Source organism: Zootoca vivipara, chromosome 14 (assembly GCF_963506605.1).
Source record: "Zootoca vivipara chromosome 14, rZooViv1.1, whole genome shotgun sequence".
Classification (NCBI taxonomy): domain Eukaryota; kingdom Metazoa; phylum Chordata; class Lepidosauria; order Squamata; family Lacertidae; genus Zootoca; species Zootoca vivipara.
In genome coordinates this window covers 44,722,951-44,738,387 of record NC_083289.1, presented here as the reverse complement: position 1 = coordinate 44,738,387, position 15,437 = coordinate 44,722,951, and the positions used below count along the sequence as shown (strand labels likewise).

The window sequence follows — 15,437 nt, the reverse complement described above, 5'->3', positions numbered from 1 at the left end:
CTGTTTAAAGGGACATTTTGGGACTCACTTGGAGGGTCACATTTTAAAGGACTAACAGCCTATATTTTCACATTTTACTTCGCTGCATACCTTGTGACTTTAAATCTCTGCTGGGGTTCTCTCACCAAAGACTACTTGCCCCAAACTTGGATTTTGGCATCCAGGAATTTATTTATTTTGCACCAATACTCTCACAGCCACATCTCCTCACAGCCACTCCTCCTTCTACAATTATACAATAATCTTAAAATTATGCAATAATTATAAAATAGCAACGTATACCTAATTATAATTATGCAATAGTTATGATTAGGGACACATTGCAATGATCAATGCAGATCTCAATGTGTTGCCTTTCAGCTAGATGTATTAGTTTCCGTGTACATGCACGGGCAAAGAATTTGGAGTGCTCCAATATCTTATTTTGGGGCGGCTTAAACTGTGTTTTCCTTAAAGAATTTAAAATAATGCAAGTAATTCCAGCCTGAACATCTGTGGTACAGAGGTATTGAGGGTTTTTTTTGGGGGGGGGTGTAAAAAATGGATCACTTCACAAAAGCATTGAATGGAATTTCTTGCACCTGCCCCGATATGCATTTATTACATTCACCAGGAAGACAACTTTGGCATCGTTAAGCCACTTTGAGTAGACAAAAATGCTTAAAAATAAGCACAAAGCCCCTTCTCTTTTGAAGCTGTGCTGTTATGAATAAAAGATTAATAGGGATATGGTACCTAATTTAGAAGGCATTCGTCAAAATGTGATAGCACTCTTGAAGTACCTCCTCCAACACCTCTTCCAACTCTGAAAAAGGCAGATGGCACTTAATTCCTTGCTTTAAGGTATAAATTCAGCATGGATAAGAGCAACCAGGTGAGATTGGAAAAAATGCAAAATATATTTGAAAAAATATTGCAATATTTAGAAAAGTATTTCCTCTGTGAAGATTATATAGGCCAGTGTTTCCCAACCTTGTGCCTCCAGCTGTTTTCGGACTACAATTCCCATCATTCCTGACCACTGATCTTGCTAGCTAGGGATGATGGGAGTTGTAGTCCCAAAACATCTGGAGGCACAAGGTTGGGAAACACTGATATAGGCTATAAGCGGTAAAATAAGATTTTGAAGTAGTTTTAACAAATGTAGAATTTAAAGATTTGGTTAATATATTATGGAATAATTAAATTAAGGTTTGGTTTTTAGATGATGGAGAATAAACTGCTAAAAATGTATTATACAGTAATGAAATTCAGAAAGAAGGGAACGAGGGAAGTCATTTGAGATGTAAAAGAAAATAAAGAGTTATACAATAAATATTTTAATGTATTTTTGTGTTTTAGTTGTTTTGTATTAGCTTGTCTGTTGTAGTTCACAGTGGTACCTCGACTTACAAACAACCGAATTTTTCAACTTACGAATGGCGGTAATGGCTGCGCACATACTAATGTCTCGACATCCGGGGGGGGGGAAACCGCGGCCGTTTTAGATAGGGTTGCTTCGACTTATGAATTTTTCCGTTTCCAATGCATTCCTATGGGAAATCACGTTTCCAATGGCGTTTTTCGACTTACGAAGGTGCCTTCAGAACGGATTAAATTCGTGACACTGTATTTAGTGTTTGTATAAAATGTTTTTTGTTGTTGTTTCTTATAAAATGAGTATTATTTTTGAGAATGAACTAGGCCCCACCTGCATTTAATCTGCTCCTTAGCCTGCACTTTCTACTGCAATCCTTTCGTGCGTTTTTCACCACACCAAAAAATGTGGGGAAATGATAAAACGATGGCAATAGTGTATGACATTTTAAGTTCCACCAGGAATTTGGGAGCAAGTCAGGAGACAGTGGGCCGCTCCTACTTATGCATTCATGGTGGTTTTCTGCTCCTGCTGGTACTGGGACAGTTATAAGTGATTATTCCAATACCTTTAGCACCTGCAAATGTTTTGTGGCAGACGTATTGCTGTTTCCCATCCTGTGTCTTCCTGCTGAAATCCTGTAGTATTTTATACAACTGATGCTTCGGTTTAACTTTTTTATTGCCCTTATTTTGTCATGCAGCGGGACCCCTCCAGATAGCAGTAATGCAATTAACACATGGGGGAAGGATTGCAGAACTAGTAGAGCAAAATGATTTGTCAACAGTCCAGTGTAAATCCACTGCTACTGCACTATCATTGCATCCATGTCATGTTGCAAAAATGAACAGCAGTGTAGAAGGCCTTTGTACGCTTGCCTTGACGGAATATACATTTAAAAAACATTGGGGTTTAACAGTTTTCTGTAAGTTGTTCTGCAAACATGTAAGGCAGTCTGGAGCTATTGCAAATCGGCTCTGATCTAGATGTGCAACTCATCACAGAATAATGGCAACTCATTATAGTAATGGACAGAACAATTTGGGTCAAACCAAGGATCTCTTAAGCAAGGAGTTCTCTTCCCCCAGCTAGGAATTCGTGCAAGATTTAAGAGTTGTGATGGCGAACAGCTTTAGAACAGCGTTTCTCCAGCTGTTTTCGGACTACAGCGCCCATCGTCCCTAGCCAGCAGGAACAGTGGCCGGGAATGATGGAAGTTGTAGTCCAAAAACAGCTGGAGAGAGACCCAAGTTTGAGAAACACTGATTTAGAGTAAGAAGACATCATCAATGAAAGCTTGGCTGTTACTTTTATTTAAAGTGGTTTTAAGAAAAAAAATCACAGAAGAAACTAGGTTGGGTGGCTTATTTTATTGAAAACCAATGACCAAGTTCGTTGTTATATACAGTCTTCCAATTCATAAAAGCATCCAGTCCTTTCCTAGATACAAAACCATTTCCCATCCCCACTGGTGAGCCTTTTTTGGAAAGGCAGGGTAGGGGAAACGGAGGGGGGAAAGCAAGCAAACTGCAGTGTAGTTTAGAGAGCGGTTATGTTGTTCTCCCTATACCAAGATCAACCCAGAAGGCTCTCTCTGGCTCCACACAGTTCCAGCTCATGTAACAAGGACAGGAAAGCATTTTCAGGCTGAGGGCCACATTCCGTAGTGGGCAACCTTTGGTGGGCCACATTCTGGGAGCAGGCAGGACCAGAGGCAAACGCTGAATGTGAATTTTACCTACATACAATAGGCGAATTTCTACACACACACACACACACACACACACACACACACACACACACACAGCATTCACCATCCAGGTGAGTGAGAGGCATTATTAGGACATATTCCAGTCAGGCAAAAACCATTCAACAAGTGTGTGAGGTAAGGACAGTTATGGGTGTGGCCTTGACAGAGAGGGTGTGGCCTGGACAGAGAGGGTGTGGCCTGGACAGAGAGGGTGTGGCCTGGAGAACCCCCACAGCTATTCAGAGGGCACATGGGCTACATTTAGCCCCTGGCCTGGATTCCTTCTAGTGGGGAAGCAGTCGTTTCATTTGCTGGGTTCAAAATGGAGTCACTCTCGCCTTCTCAAACCAGGTTCTTATTGGAAAAAGGGAGGTTGGGGAGGATAGAAAAGGGGGGGGGGGAAAGAGCCTGAAAATCCAAAAACCATGCAGTTTTTTTAAAAAAGAAATCCACCAAAGCTTTGAAGGAAGAGGAGGATGGGGGGTATTTTTCAGAAAGGTACAACCGCAACATTCAAAATAAGGACGAATGATAAAAGTTATACAACACCTGCAATTCAAAAACCTGCCACACGGCACTTGCAGGGCTAACCCATAAGAAAAGTGCGGCGGTTTGCCTTGGGAAGAGATGGTGGGAGGGGGAATTCGGAAGAAAAAGGGAAAGTGGTTCATCACCTTTTAAAAATAATTTTTTAAAAAAACATTAAAAATGGTGAAGGCATGGGTTTTCCGGGACAGACAAAAGAAACGAACTTGATCATACGACACCTATTTAATTTAAGGAGGTTACTAACGCAATATGCCACAACGGCCGCTGGCTTTGGTGGCTACAGAAGGGAGTAATAGGAACCATGATGGCAATATACCAGCTCCACTTTCAGTGGTGGCATGGCTACTGAAGCCCAGGTATGAAAAAAACAACACAGCCAGTGACGGCATGGTGTTGCCCCCATGAAAGCCTCTCCTCACCCATTCCATATTCCAGGCGTGGGGGACCTTTGCTGAAATACAACTCCCATCAGCCCCTGCAAGGCTGTACATCCCAGGAGTTGTAGGCCAGCAACAACTGGAAGGCCAAAGGTAACTCCACTCCCACCACAGGCAGAAGCTACAGTTCTCAGGAGCTGTTTAGCAGCCAATCCCTCTTCCCCCAAGGGACTCTGCAAATTGTAGCTCTGCGAGTTGAATGGGGTTCTCCCGACAGCTCTCAGCAGTTTCTGGCACTGTTTAAAGTAGGAGGAGGCTACTACTTCAAATGTGTAGAGCAAATGGGGCCAAACTTCAGCACCGGTGATGGAACTGCTTCCTCAACTGCCCCCAAAATTAGCTTGCTAGCTTGGGAGGCATGCGGGTACCACTCTGCAGCTCCTCCCGGCCCCTCAGCAGATGCAGCCCGAGGCAGACCCTTCACTCTGCCAAATGGCAGGACTGGCCCTAAAAGGAATCGAGGGCCCTTAGCTCCCCACTTGCAGGTTTCCTGGAGAGATCTGGTTGGTCAACGATGGAGCTTTGGACTGATCTTGCTTGCATTCCTACAGTTCCAGAACCCTGGACCTTATTCCACAGAATTACAAAAGTAGTTAAGGCAGAGGGCTTTTAAGAACATTATTGGAGAGCAAAGGAGGGAAACCTAATTTCTCCAAAGGAGGTGGCCACTTTTGAAGGCCCAAGGCACGCTTTTAGGAATCCAGGGGTGCTTCTTTAGAAAGGATCCGTTAAAAATTAGGCGGCTTATTCCCCCGCCCCCCCTTTGAACCACAATGCTTTGCCAACACTCCCTAAGGCTGGTTGGTCTAACTGAAATTGCTGGTTGCTTTGCCAAACCTATTCCCACCTCTGGCATAATGCTGAGTTTTCAAAATATAATTTATATGTACAAATACATTAAAAAGAAAGAAGATAATAATAATAATAATGGATATGACTTGCCTGTGTGTTTAGGAGAGGGGAGAGAGGCGCAATCCACAGAAACCAAGTGGGGCTATATCAGGCATCCCCAAACTTTGGCCCTCCAGATGTTTTGGACTGCAATTCCCATCATCCCTGACCACTGGGTCCTGTTAGCTAGGGATCATGGGAGTTGTAGGCCAAAACATCTGGAGGGCCGCAGTTTGGGGGTGCCTGGGCTATAAAATATCACAGGTAAATGCTTCCCTTTTGACGGCCGTGGGCAGGGTATTAAAGTACAACTTAGAAACCAGTGTCAAATGTGTTGGTAAGCACCTTTTCTGAGAGGATACGGCAGGTGGACAAAAGGAGGCGGTCCCTAGCTCAGCGGTAGAGCACCTGGCTTTTGTATGCAGATCACAGGTTCAATTCCCAGCATCTCCAGGTAGGAATGGAAATGGGACCCTGCCTGAGAAATTCCAGATAGTGAAAGCCAGTTACCACACACAACACTGGACAACCTGACTCGCGACTTCCCCACGTGCAGGCATTCACTGGCACGACAGAAAAAGCGAGCCTGCTTCTGCTTGTGGTGGGGAAATCGACACGGATGCTTCTACCCTGCAATGTGTCGCAGATGAAAACGTGTCTGTGGATTTTTTTATGAAAAAAGCCTTGTTAAGACTACAACTCCCATCATCGCTGGCAACCGACCATACTGGCTGGGTGGTATTGAAGCTGGTGTGTGTGCGAGAGAGAGAATTTTGGGTAGAAAAAGACAGCAGCAGAAGTCTCAACATGCCCCACCCCAATACATATAGACACCCCACCCCACGTCCAACTGCTATTTTCATTAAAAAGGAAAGCTCTGGGGATTTGTTAGATAAAACTGGACGTTAGGATTCTTCCCTCCACTGCCGACGTTCCGTTAAATATGGCTAGGAACTGCCTGCCGGTCCCCTTGGGGCTCTTTCTATAGCAGGGGTGGGGAACACGTGGTGTTCAAAACGTTGCTCGGCTAGAAATCCCATCAACCCCAGCAGGGCCAACAGGTGAGGGATGATGGGTAGGGCAGTCCGACAACAGGACGCACCTGTGGTCTTAGGTCACCAGAGAGATGGCAGCTCAACTCAATCACTTTGGAGAGAGAGACTCTCTGCTTGTGCTTAAAGATGGGTTTGTGTATGTGTGTGTCTACTGATTTTGCCACACAACTGTGACAGGACAGAGCATTTAAAATAAACTGATGATATATTACATTTAGCTGTGGAAAGCTAAAGGCGACGTCTGTTTAGGCCTAAGAAAAACGGGTGTCCGAATTAAATGAGCACAGTGGTACCTCGGTTTGCGACCACAATCCATTCCATGGAGGCGGTCACTCGCCGAAGCCGTCGCTCCCCAAAGGCACGCTTCTGCACGTGCGCAAAGCGCAGATAGAGCGCTTCTGCGCACGCACTGCACAGATCACTTCTGCACATGAGCGAGCTGCGCAGATCGCGTCTGCGCATCCAACGCCACGGAACCCGGATGTAAACACTTCCGGGTCCGCAGCGGTCGCTCGCCGAAGCGGTCACAAACAGGTAGGTGTAAACCGAGGTTTGACTGTAAATGTTTGGGGGCGATAACAAAACTAAGAGTCGTGTTAAAAACAGAATTATAGGTGAGAGTCCTTCCCAGACTTCCACAGTGGAGGAGAACATTTAATCAACTCTTCCTTCCTGCTCTAAGAGCTAGTTTTCTACATACAGAGAGTAACTGGGGTGTGGGTTCAGTTCATAGATATCAGATCATAGAGTTGGAAGGGGCCACGAGAGGCATCTAGTCCAACCTCCTGCAATGCAGGACTCTTTTGCCCAACATGGGGCTCAAACCCACGACCCTGAGATTAAGAGCCTCATGCTCTACCGACTGAGCTATATATATATATATATTTAATGCAATCTGCCGCTTGCAAGATGAAGTGACACCACCCAAAAAACAACCAGCCCTGCAGCTCTGCTGGTTAACCTGCGGCAGGTGACATTTCCATGGCCGCTGTGATTTTGTATTAATGCAGTTTTCGATGGGCTCAGGTCTCCCCAAGCAAAAGCACACATGCTCATAGGAACACAAACATACACACACACATGCACACAACAATATGCTTTTCTCAAAACCCACCCGAAGGAGAGGTGACAGCAACCTCCAACCCTTAAAGCAGATTGTGTGTGGCTACAGTTGGGATCGAAGACATGTCAAAAACATGCCATTCGTAGAGGCCTCTTGTTAAATAATAATAATAAAATCGCTCTAAGTCCAGCATGATGCCGAGAAAGGGGGTGGGAGGGAAGAGAAAAAATATTTGGGGGGGGGGAGCGGGAAGGAAGCAGCGGAGACATTCATTCTCTTTTTGTGCAAACCACAGTTGATGCTATAAAAATCCTTATTCCGTTTTCTCTCCCCGCCAGGAGAAAGGCAGGGCTGGTTCTTTTGTTCCGATGGTGAGGTACGTGGGACTTTAGGAGTCGTCTCCGAGGATTTCTGTGACAAAGGAGACCATATCAGTCTCGCGGGTGTCGTGCATAGTGAAGAACGGGTGAGCCTGTTGGGAAAGGAGAATGGTTTCAAAGGAAGTAGCAGTCATAGAATCGTGGACTTGGAAGCCACCCCCCCCCCCAAAGGGCATCTGGTCCAGCCCCCCGCAATGCAGGAATCACAACTAGAGAGTCCCTTAATCTCAGGATCATGGGTAAGGAGGCCCACTTTGGGCTAAAGATTCCTGCATTGCAGGGGGTTGGACTAGATGACCTTCGTGGTCCCTTCCAGCTCTACAATTCTATAATTACTTGCTGGCACCACATAACCCTTAACGAAATTTGGAGAAGGAAGGAAAGAAGAGACACTCACCATGAGCTCCACATAACTCAATCGTTCGGCAGGATTCTTCCTCAAACTGAGAGAACGAAAAACAAGGAAATTATAGAGAAAATCCGTGAGAGTTAAGAGGTCGCTTGTACAAAACGTTAAGAACCTTAGAGGAAAGCCAGATAGGCACTATACTATGTTGCTATGAAGGCAGTAAACATAAAATGTAACTTTCATAGCAATGAAGTCATTGGTTTTATTTGTGTGGCATTTTAATATGGTCCTGAATACGGTGGGGAAATGAGGTTCCTCTTCCTACAAATCACTCCAACAGCAAAGCTCAGGTGGTGAAGAAGCTGTATTTCACACATCCTTAAAACCACCAACAGCCAAGAGGCTCCTAAACCAGATTAAAATGCCTGAGGGTAAAACCTACTTCAATAAAACCAACTTGGAGGTGCTGCCAGGGGCATTCTGCATGCTAAGCTGGGGGTGTTTTGAAGCCCTGTGCTTCAGGGAAAAGGATCGCCTCCAGTGCAGTGCATTCTGGGAGACAAGATGGCGGCCTGGATGGGAAGGGCACCTACCACTGGGCTGTGAAGTCCACAAAGTTTTGTGAGAAATGCTCAGCAGGCAGCTGAGGCGAGGGCTCTTCCACCACTTGCTTCAGCTGCTGGAAAGGGGTGCCCCAGGATTCGTACGGGAATCGGAGAATGGCCATTTCAATCTGAGAGGGAGAGACCAGAACAGAACATAAACAGAGCGCCCTTCCAGGTCAAACGGAACATCTACATGGTCCAGTGTTTTTGCTTGCTGCAGTAGCCAACCAGAAAGCCTGAAGGCAACAGTTTCATCATTCTACGTTCCTGACATTTCCTATATGGAGGTATCTTGCCTTGGAACATGGAGGCTCCATTTAGCTATCACGCCCAGTAGCCACTGATGAAACTTTCCCTGTGGTTTTTTAAAATCCTATTTTAAAGCTAAGTACACCAATACACACCCCTGCATCTGGTAGCAGGGAGTTCCATATGTCTATTCTGGATTGGGGCAAGCCCCACAACAAGGTGACAATATCTCAGGCAATATATTTCATAGATCCCCAACAGTGTTCACTGTTTCCTGACTGTAGATACTGATCCCTTTATACAGACACACTTCTGCTTAGATTTCTTACCAAGGTGATGCCCAGGCTCCAGACGTCCGATTTCACATTGTATCCCTGCTGGTTCAGCTCAGGGTTTATTCTCTCTGGCTGCAAAGGCAAGATATTGAAAAGGGTTGGCAAGGTCTGGTGGCTGAGCTACGGAAAGCTGGATTCAAGTCCCTGCCGAGCCACGAAAGCTCACCTTGAGCCAGGCCACCCATTCTCTCAGCCAAAAACTACCCTGCAGGACTGGGTTTTAAGGATAAACAGGGGAGGAAAAGAACCATTCCCCCAAGTTCCTTGCAGGTAGGGTAGGATATAAATATAATGTTTGCACCTGCAGAAATCTCAGGGCAGACATACTGCACATTCAAGTACAGTGGTACCCTGGGTTACGAACACAATCCGATTCCGGGGCCGCAGGAGGCCTATGTAGGGAATGCGCGCTTCGGGTTAAGAACGGACTTCCGGAACGAATTAAGTTCGTAACCCGAGGTACCCTGTAGCTTCCTGCTGAAATCCTGTGGGGGGTTTTTAATACTGCAAATATCCAGGTACGTTTTGCTTTGCCCTACAAGAGCACAAGAGTTATCCTCCAGACAGCAATCATGCCCATTAACATCGGGGAAGCATCACAGAACAATTAACGAAGTGGAATGACGTGTGGACAATCTGTATCACTCCTATCACTAAAACACTATTATGGGGACCAACAGCAAGATGCAGAGTATATCCTCCCACTCATTCATCCCAAAGAGTGCCTGGAAAGGGTCGTCAGCCAAGTGACACTCATTCTGGTGAAACGACCAAGGAGGAGGAATTGGGTTCTGTGCGTGCTCTTTGAACATCATGGGGCATTTATTCTGGCACCGTTAAATGCGCTTTCATCAGCAGTTCTGGAGGGGAAGTTCAAACAAGTCCCCTATTGTCAATGCAAATGTTTCTGTGAATCCAGAGAGGCAGACTAATAATAATCATTACTACAATTATAATTATTAAAAAAAAATTATGCCACCCATCAGACTGGGTTGCCCCAGCCACTCTGGGCGGCTCCCACCAAAATATAAAACCACAGTAGAACTTGACAAGTCATGCACTTAAACACCACTTTTCTTCCTGGGATATACGTAAGATTTCTACTGAACTCACTTTACGGAAATTCCCAGGATGATCAAATGCATTTTATGCTTTTGGGGAGGGGGGTCCTTCCTTTCAGATAAGAACACATCCATCTCTTCCTTCCAGAGCAGCTAAATATTGTGCATGTGAAACTCACCAGAGTTCATTTGAGCAAACTTATAATTTTGTTTTCCATGCCTGCCATTTTATGGCATGAGACTGTTATTGGTGATTTCATCAGTCTGGTTTCCCATTATTGATACAATTTATATTACCACCCTTTATCCAAAGATCCCAGGGCCTGGTATTATTGTACAAACAGCTCAGGATTGCAATACCTCAAGGACCACCTCTCCCCATATGAACCCACCTGGACCCTGCAATCATCACCTGCGGCCTTTCTTTGTGTGCCTCCTCTGCAAGAGGTCCAGAGGGCAGCAACACGAGAGCAGGGCCTTTTCTATGGTGGCTCCCCACTTGTGGGATTCTCTTCCTAGGGAGGCTTGTCTGGTGCCTTCATTTAAATGCCAGATGAAAGCATTCCTCTGCTCTCAGGCCTTTGGGCTAATTAAACAATCTATAGCCTCTTACACTGGGGAGTGGTTATTGTTTACATTTGTTTATCAGGTCGTGTATTTTTGTGTCTTTATATTGTACACCACCCTGTGATCCTTGGATATAGGAAACAAACAAACAAACCAACAAATAAAAAAAAACTGTGCATGTTTCTTCCTGAAGGCTGATCACTGATCTTAAGAAACTGATTGACTGAACAGGGTGGGGTGGAGGATGTGGACAAGAGAAGGGCAGGATGCCCCAAACAACTGATCAAAAACTCACCGCCATATAAGGTTTGCAACCAGCATCCAGGGTCTTTGCCACGGAATCTACCAAGTATCCACTGATCCCGAAGTCGCACATTTTGACATGTCCCTGTTTATTGATAAGGACATTGGACGGCTTTACGTCTGTTAAGAGGAAGATGCACAGAGATTGGTTAACACTCCTTTCTCTGGATTGGCTAGGGAGACTTCCCTCTGTTATAGGGTTGCCAGACTCAATAGAGGACAGGACCTCTGTGCCTTTAATTGCCCTGCTCTCTTCTGAGTCTGGAAACCTTAAAGAGAAACCAGCAGACCCTTTGCTTGGAAATTAAACAAAGGGTCTGCTGGTTTCTCTTGAAGGTTTCCAGACTCAAAAGACAGCAGGGCAATTAAAGGCACAGAAGTCCTGTCCTCTATTGAGTCTGGCACCCCTACTCTGCTAAAAATTCTAAATGAAAATTATTTAAAGGCACATTTGCGCAGAGTTTTAGTCATATGTTTGAAGAGCACGCAGCTGGAACTATGAGGGCTTTCCACTGCCATGCCCACAACTCTAGCTGTGTGCTGAACATAAGAGTCTTAGTCAATGCCAAACCAAACCACAACTTTCAAGTTCCTAGACCTCATGATTGTGTCTGTGGAAAAAACACAAAAACCTGGGCAGGGCTCCCATGTGTGCACAACTTCGTATTCCTCCCCAAAGGCCTTTAAATTAGGGGGGCTACAAATGCAGCTGAAATGTTCTGTACTGTGCTCCCATCCTGTTGCATTGCATCAAGTTCCCAAGACTGTCCACATGTTAACATGCAAATCAAAATTATGCATGTGAAGTAACTGTGTCCCTGAAGAACCAGGTGCGCAGCCTGGGAGTCATTTTGGACTTACAGCTGTCCATGGAGGCACAGGTCACTTCTGTGTTCAGGGCAGCTGTCTACCAGTTCCATCTGGTACGCAGGCTGAGACCCTACCTGCCCGCAGACTGTCTTGCCAGAGTGATGCATGCTCTGGTTATCTCTTGGACTACTGCAATGCGCTCTACTTGGGGCTACCTTTGAAGGTGACCCTGAAACTACAACTAATCCAGAATGTGGCAGCTAGACTGGTGACTGAGAGTGGCCACTGAGACCATATAACACCGGTCCTGAAAGACCTACACTGGCTTCAAGTACGTTTCCGAGCACAATTCAAAGTGTTGGTGCTGGCCTTTAAAGCCCTAAACCTGAAGGCGCGTCTCCAGCCCCATCATTCAGCCCGGACACTGAGGTCCAGCTCCAAGGGCCTTCTGGCAGTTCCTTCACTGCGAGAAGTGAAGCTACAGGGAACCAGGCAGAGGGCCTTTTCGGTGGTGACGCCTGCCCTGTGGAACGCATCAGATGTCAAGGAAATAAACAACTATCTGACTTTTAGAAGACATCTGAAGGCAGCCCTGTTTAAGCAAGTTTTTAATGTCTGGTGTTTTATTGTTTTTTTTATCATTAATTCGGTTGGGAGCCACCCAAGAGTGGCTGGGGAAACCCAGCCAGACAGGCAGGGTATAAATAATAAATTATTATTATAAGCAAGATATAGATGCAAACATGACAAGGTGTGTCCAGTAAGGCAGAATGGAAACTAACTTTAGCGGCTCTGGAATGATTAACGGTGAAGCCACCTTCTATCAGCTCAGACTGTTGTCTGCCTCTATCTAGCTCAGTACTGCATATTGACTGGCAACAGCTTGGTAGGGTTCTGGGCAGGCAATCTTTCTATATTGTCTGCAGCCAGGATCGTTTCAACAGGAGATGCTAGAGGCTGACCTTCGGATCTTCCACATCCCAAGAGGTGCTCTGCCTATGAGCTCTACGCCCCCCGCTCAGCCCTAGTAATGCACAAAATCCGATGCCTACCTCTGTGAATCACAGACAGCTTGCTATGCAAATGCTCCAGGGCTCGGACAATCTGGAGAAAGAGGGAGAAAGAGAGAGGTGTATTCTAGCTGCAGATCTGCTATGGCCAACCAGGTGACCTGCCATGCCTTGAGCGATCCAGCAGTAAATCACGCTGCAGTTAACTCTTTATTAGCCAAAAAACGCGATCTGCAAAGGAGTGTCAGGTCTTATGAGCACAGAAACTCATCTCCAATAAGTCTTGCCCCCATGAGACTGAAGGTCCCCCACAGCTGCCTAAGTCCCCTCTTCTCCAAACAATCAAGAGACTGCGCCTGCGTGCCGCCTATCTCTCCTCTGCCCATTTCATGCCTCTTCTGGTTCTGGGAGGCAAGCAGGGAAGGGAGTTTGTTGCAGCAGGAGGGGGAGATACAAATGCCTCTTCACCAGCCTGAAATAAGCAGCTTGGGGAGACAGCCCTCGATATAGAAGTTTAATTAATAAAAAGGGTTTTGCACGACCCCACCCTGATTTTAATGAGAAGCTGGGGTCTCTCCATCGGTGTTGGCTGCTGCATTCTGCGCTTAGCAATCATGCAGCCTGCCCTCCCTGGCTCACTTGCTATGGGTGGGTGGGTCCCACAACAAGCTACCCCAAAGAAAGAAGGCGCCACTCACAGACACGGTTATTTTCCCAAGTATGTCTTCGGGGATCGTCTTCTTCTTTTCCAGGACCCTCTTATAAAATTTATCCAGGGACGTATCCATTAGCTCCATGCAGATCCACACATCACCCTGAAAAGAAGGGAGTGAGAGAAGGAGGAGAGTGTTGAATTGGTTGGCCTTCACCAGAGGTCCTGCCCTGTGGAACTCCCTGCCAATGGAAGGGTGTGGCAGGAGTCATCCCTGCTTTATTTCGAGACATGCCTTTGGAACTTAATTTTTCAAAAATGCACTTTATTGAGAATGCTATTTGTTTAACCCAGGGGTCAGCAAACTTTTTCAGCAGGGGGCCGGTCCACTGTCCCTCAGACCTTGTGGGGGGCCAGACTATATTTGGGGGGGGGGGAAATGAATGAATTCCTATGCCCCACAAATAACCCAGAGATGCATTTTAAATAAAAGGACACATTCTACTCATGTAAAAACATGCTGATTCCTGGACCTTCCAGGGGCCGGATTTAGAAGGCAATTGGGCCGCATCCGGCCCCCGGGCCTTAGTTTGGAGACCCCTGGTTTAACCCATGTTCTTACTGAAGTATTACATTTTTTTGTGCCGTATATCTCCTTTAAATAAAGAAAGAAAGAAAGACATATGGAGGGCGGCCAAGTTGGCTTCCCCCTGCAAAGGCTTCCAAAGTTGTGCTTGCTGTCCGAGGCGGCTGGCAAAAACAAAGAGGCTCTGGTCCTTCCCGCTGCTCACCTACCTCTCTGAAAAGGGCTCCGTAGAACGTGACAGTGTAAAAGCAGTCCACGGTCCTCATGGAAATGTCCAGGTCCATCACTAGCCTCTTCTGCTCCTGAGAGTTCACAGTGGCTCGGATTCTCTGCAGAGAGCGGGAAAGGAAAAAAGAAAATAACCATACTGTCAAGGCTTCGGGAAAACTATTCCTCCCCCGGTCGCAACAAGAGCAGAGAAAAGGAGGTAGAGTCCTTTTTAAGGAGTTTATTCATTCATAATAGCGAGAGGCAAAAGAACGCAGCAAGCCTTGACAAATGGCCTTGCTCCAACTGGCTCCTCCTTCCTGGCAACAGCACCTCCCCTTACGGTGGCCACTCGTGGCCAATTGTCTCCGAGTCCTTTGTTCCTGCACTCTTAGCGAACGGCGAGTTCTGGGAGAAGAACGGCGAGTTCTGAGCTGTGACCTTCCTCAAACACCTTAAACCCCCGGTTCAATGCTGTATTCCTCTTCTCCTGCAGCGGTGTGTGTGTGTGTGTGTGTGTGTGTGTGTGTGTGTGTGTGTGTGTGTGTGTGATCTCCCCCATTCCTCTTCCATCTAGTCCCCTTGAGTCCAATCCCTGACACATATGGTGAGTGTATACAGGTGAAAGTTGGAAAATTAGAATATCGTTGAAAAGTGCATTTACCCTGTTTTCCCTTTTTTAATACAGTCATAAAGTAAGCCATGGCAGGGATTCTAAGCAACTGAGAAATATAAGACATACCCCGAAAATAAGCCATGCTTCCGCACTGCGGAAACCAACCCCCACAGGCACCTCCACTCACAGTCACTCCATGCGGCCAGCACTGCAGGAGCGCGATCAGCTGTGAAGCGGCGCTCCAAGAGCTCCGCTTAATAGCTGATTGCGTTCCCGCCTTGCTGGCTGCATCCCTGTGATCCGCCTTCTCGTCCACCGCCATCCCTGCCGCTTCCGTGCTTGCCGCCACCGCTGGGCTCACTGCTTCTTCCTTGCCTGGCCCGGCCAAGGAGCTTGGAGCGTCCTGCAGCGGCGGGCGGAGTGCCTGAGCCAGCGGCCTCCACCTGGTTCAGCCAAGGACGCCTGCCGCCCGGAACCGGTGGCTGCTGCAGCGCCGAGCACTCAAGAGAGCCCACCAGCGCCCTGAGCCAGCGCCCTGAGCCGTAAAAACCGTACCGGTAATAAACAAATAAGACATCCCACCGAAAGTAAGCCACCCTGTGTTT

General features: G+C 46.6%; 1 protein-coding gene across 2 annotated transcripts in view; it reads right to left on the bottom strand.

Moving 5' to 3' along the window:
• Nucleotides 1-5,662: 5,662 nt before the first annotated feature.
• The window catches only part of MAP2K3 (mitogen-activated protein kinase kinase 3), a 62,923-nt gene continuing 53,148 nt past the window's right edge, over nucleotides 5,663-15,437 (bottom strand). For both annotated transcript variants that reach the window (XM_035131094.2, XM_035131092.2), the window contains exons 6-13: nucleotides 14,219-14,338; nucleotides 13,470-13,586; nucleotides 12,814-12,865; nucleotides 10,944-11,071; nucleotides 9,015-9,092; nucleotides 8,425-8,564; nucleotides 7,880-7,925; nucleotides 5,663-7,574 (exon numbers count right to left, since the gene is read on the bottom strand). In XM_035131094.2, coding sequence (XP_034986985.1) covers nucleotides 7,491-7,574; nucleotides 7,880-7,925; nucleotides 8,425-8,564; nucleotides 9,015-9,092; nucleotides 10,944-11,071; nucleotides 12,814-12,865; nucleotides 13,470-13,586; nucleotides 14,219-14,338 — 765 coding nt within the window. In that variant the 3' untranslated portion in view covers nucleotides 5,663-7,490. The remainder of the gene's footprint in view (nucleotides 7,575-7,879; nucleotides 7,926-8,424; nucleotides 8,565-9,014; nucleotides 9,093-10,943; nucleotides 11,072-12,813; nucleotides 12,866-13,469; nucleotides 13,587-14,218; nucleotides 14,339-15,437) is intronic.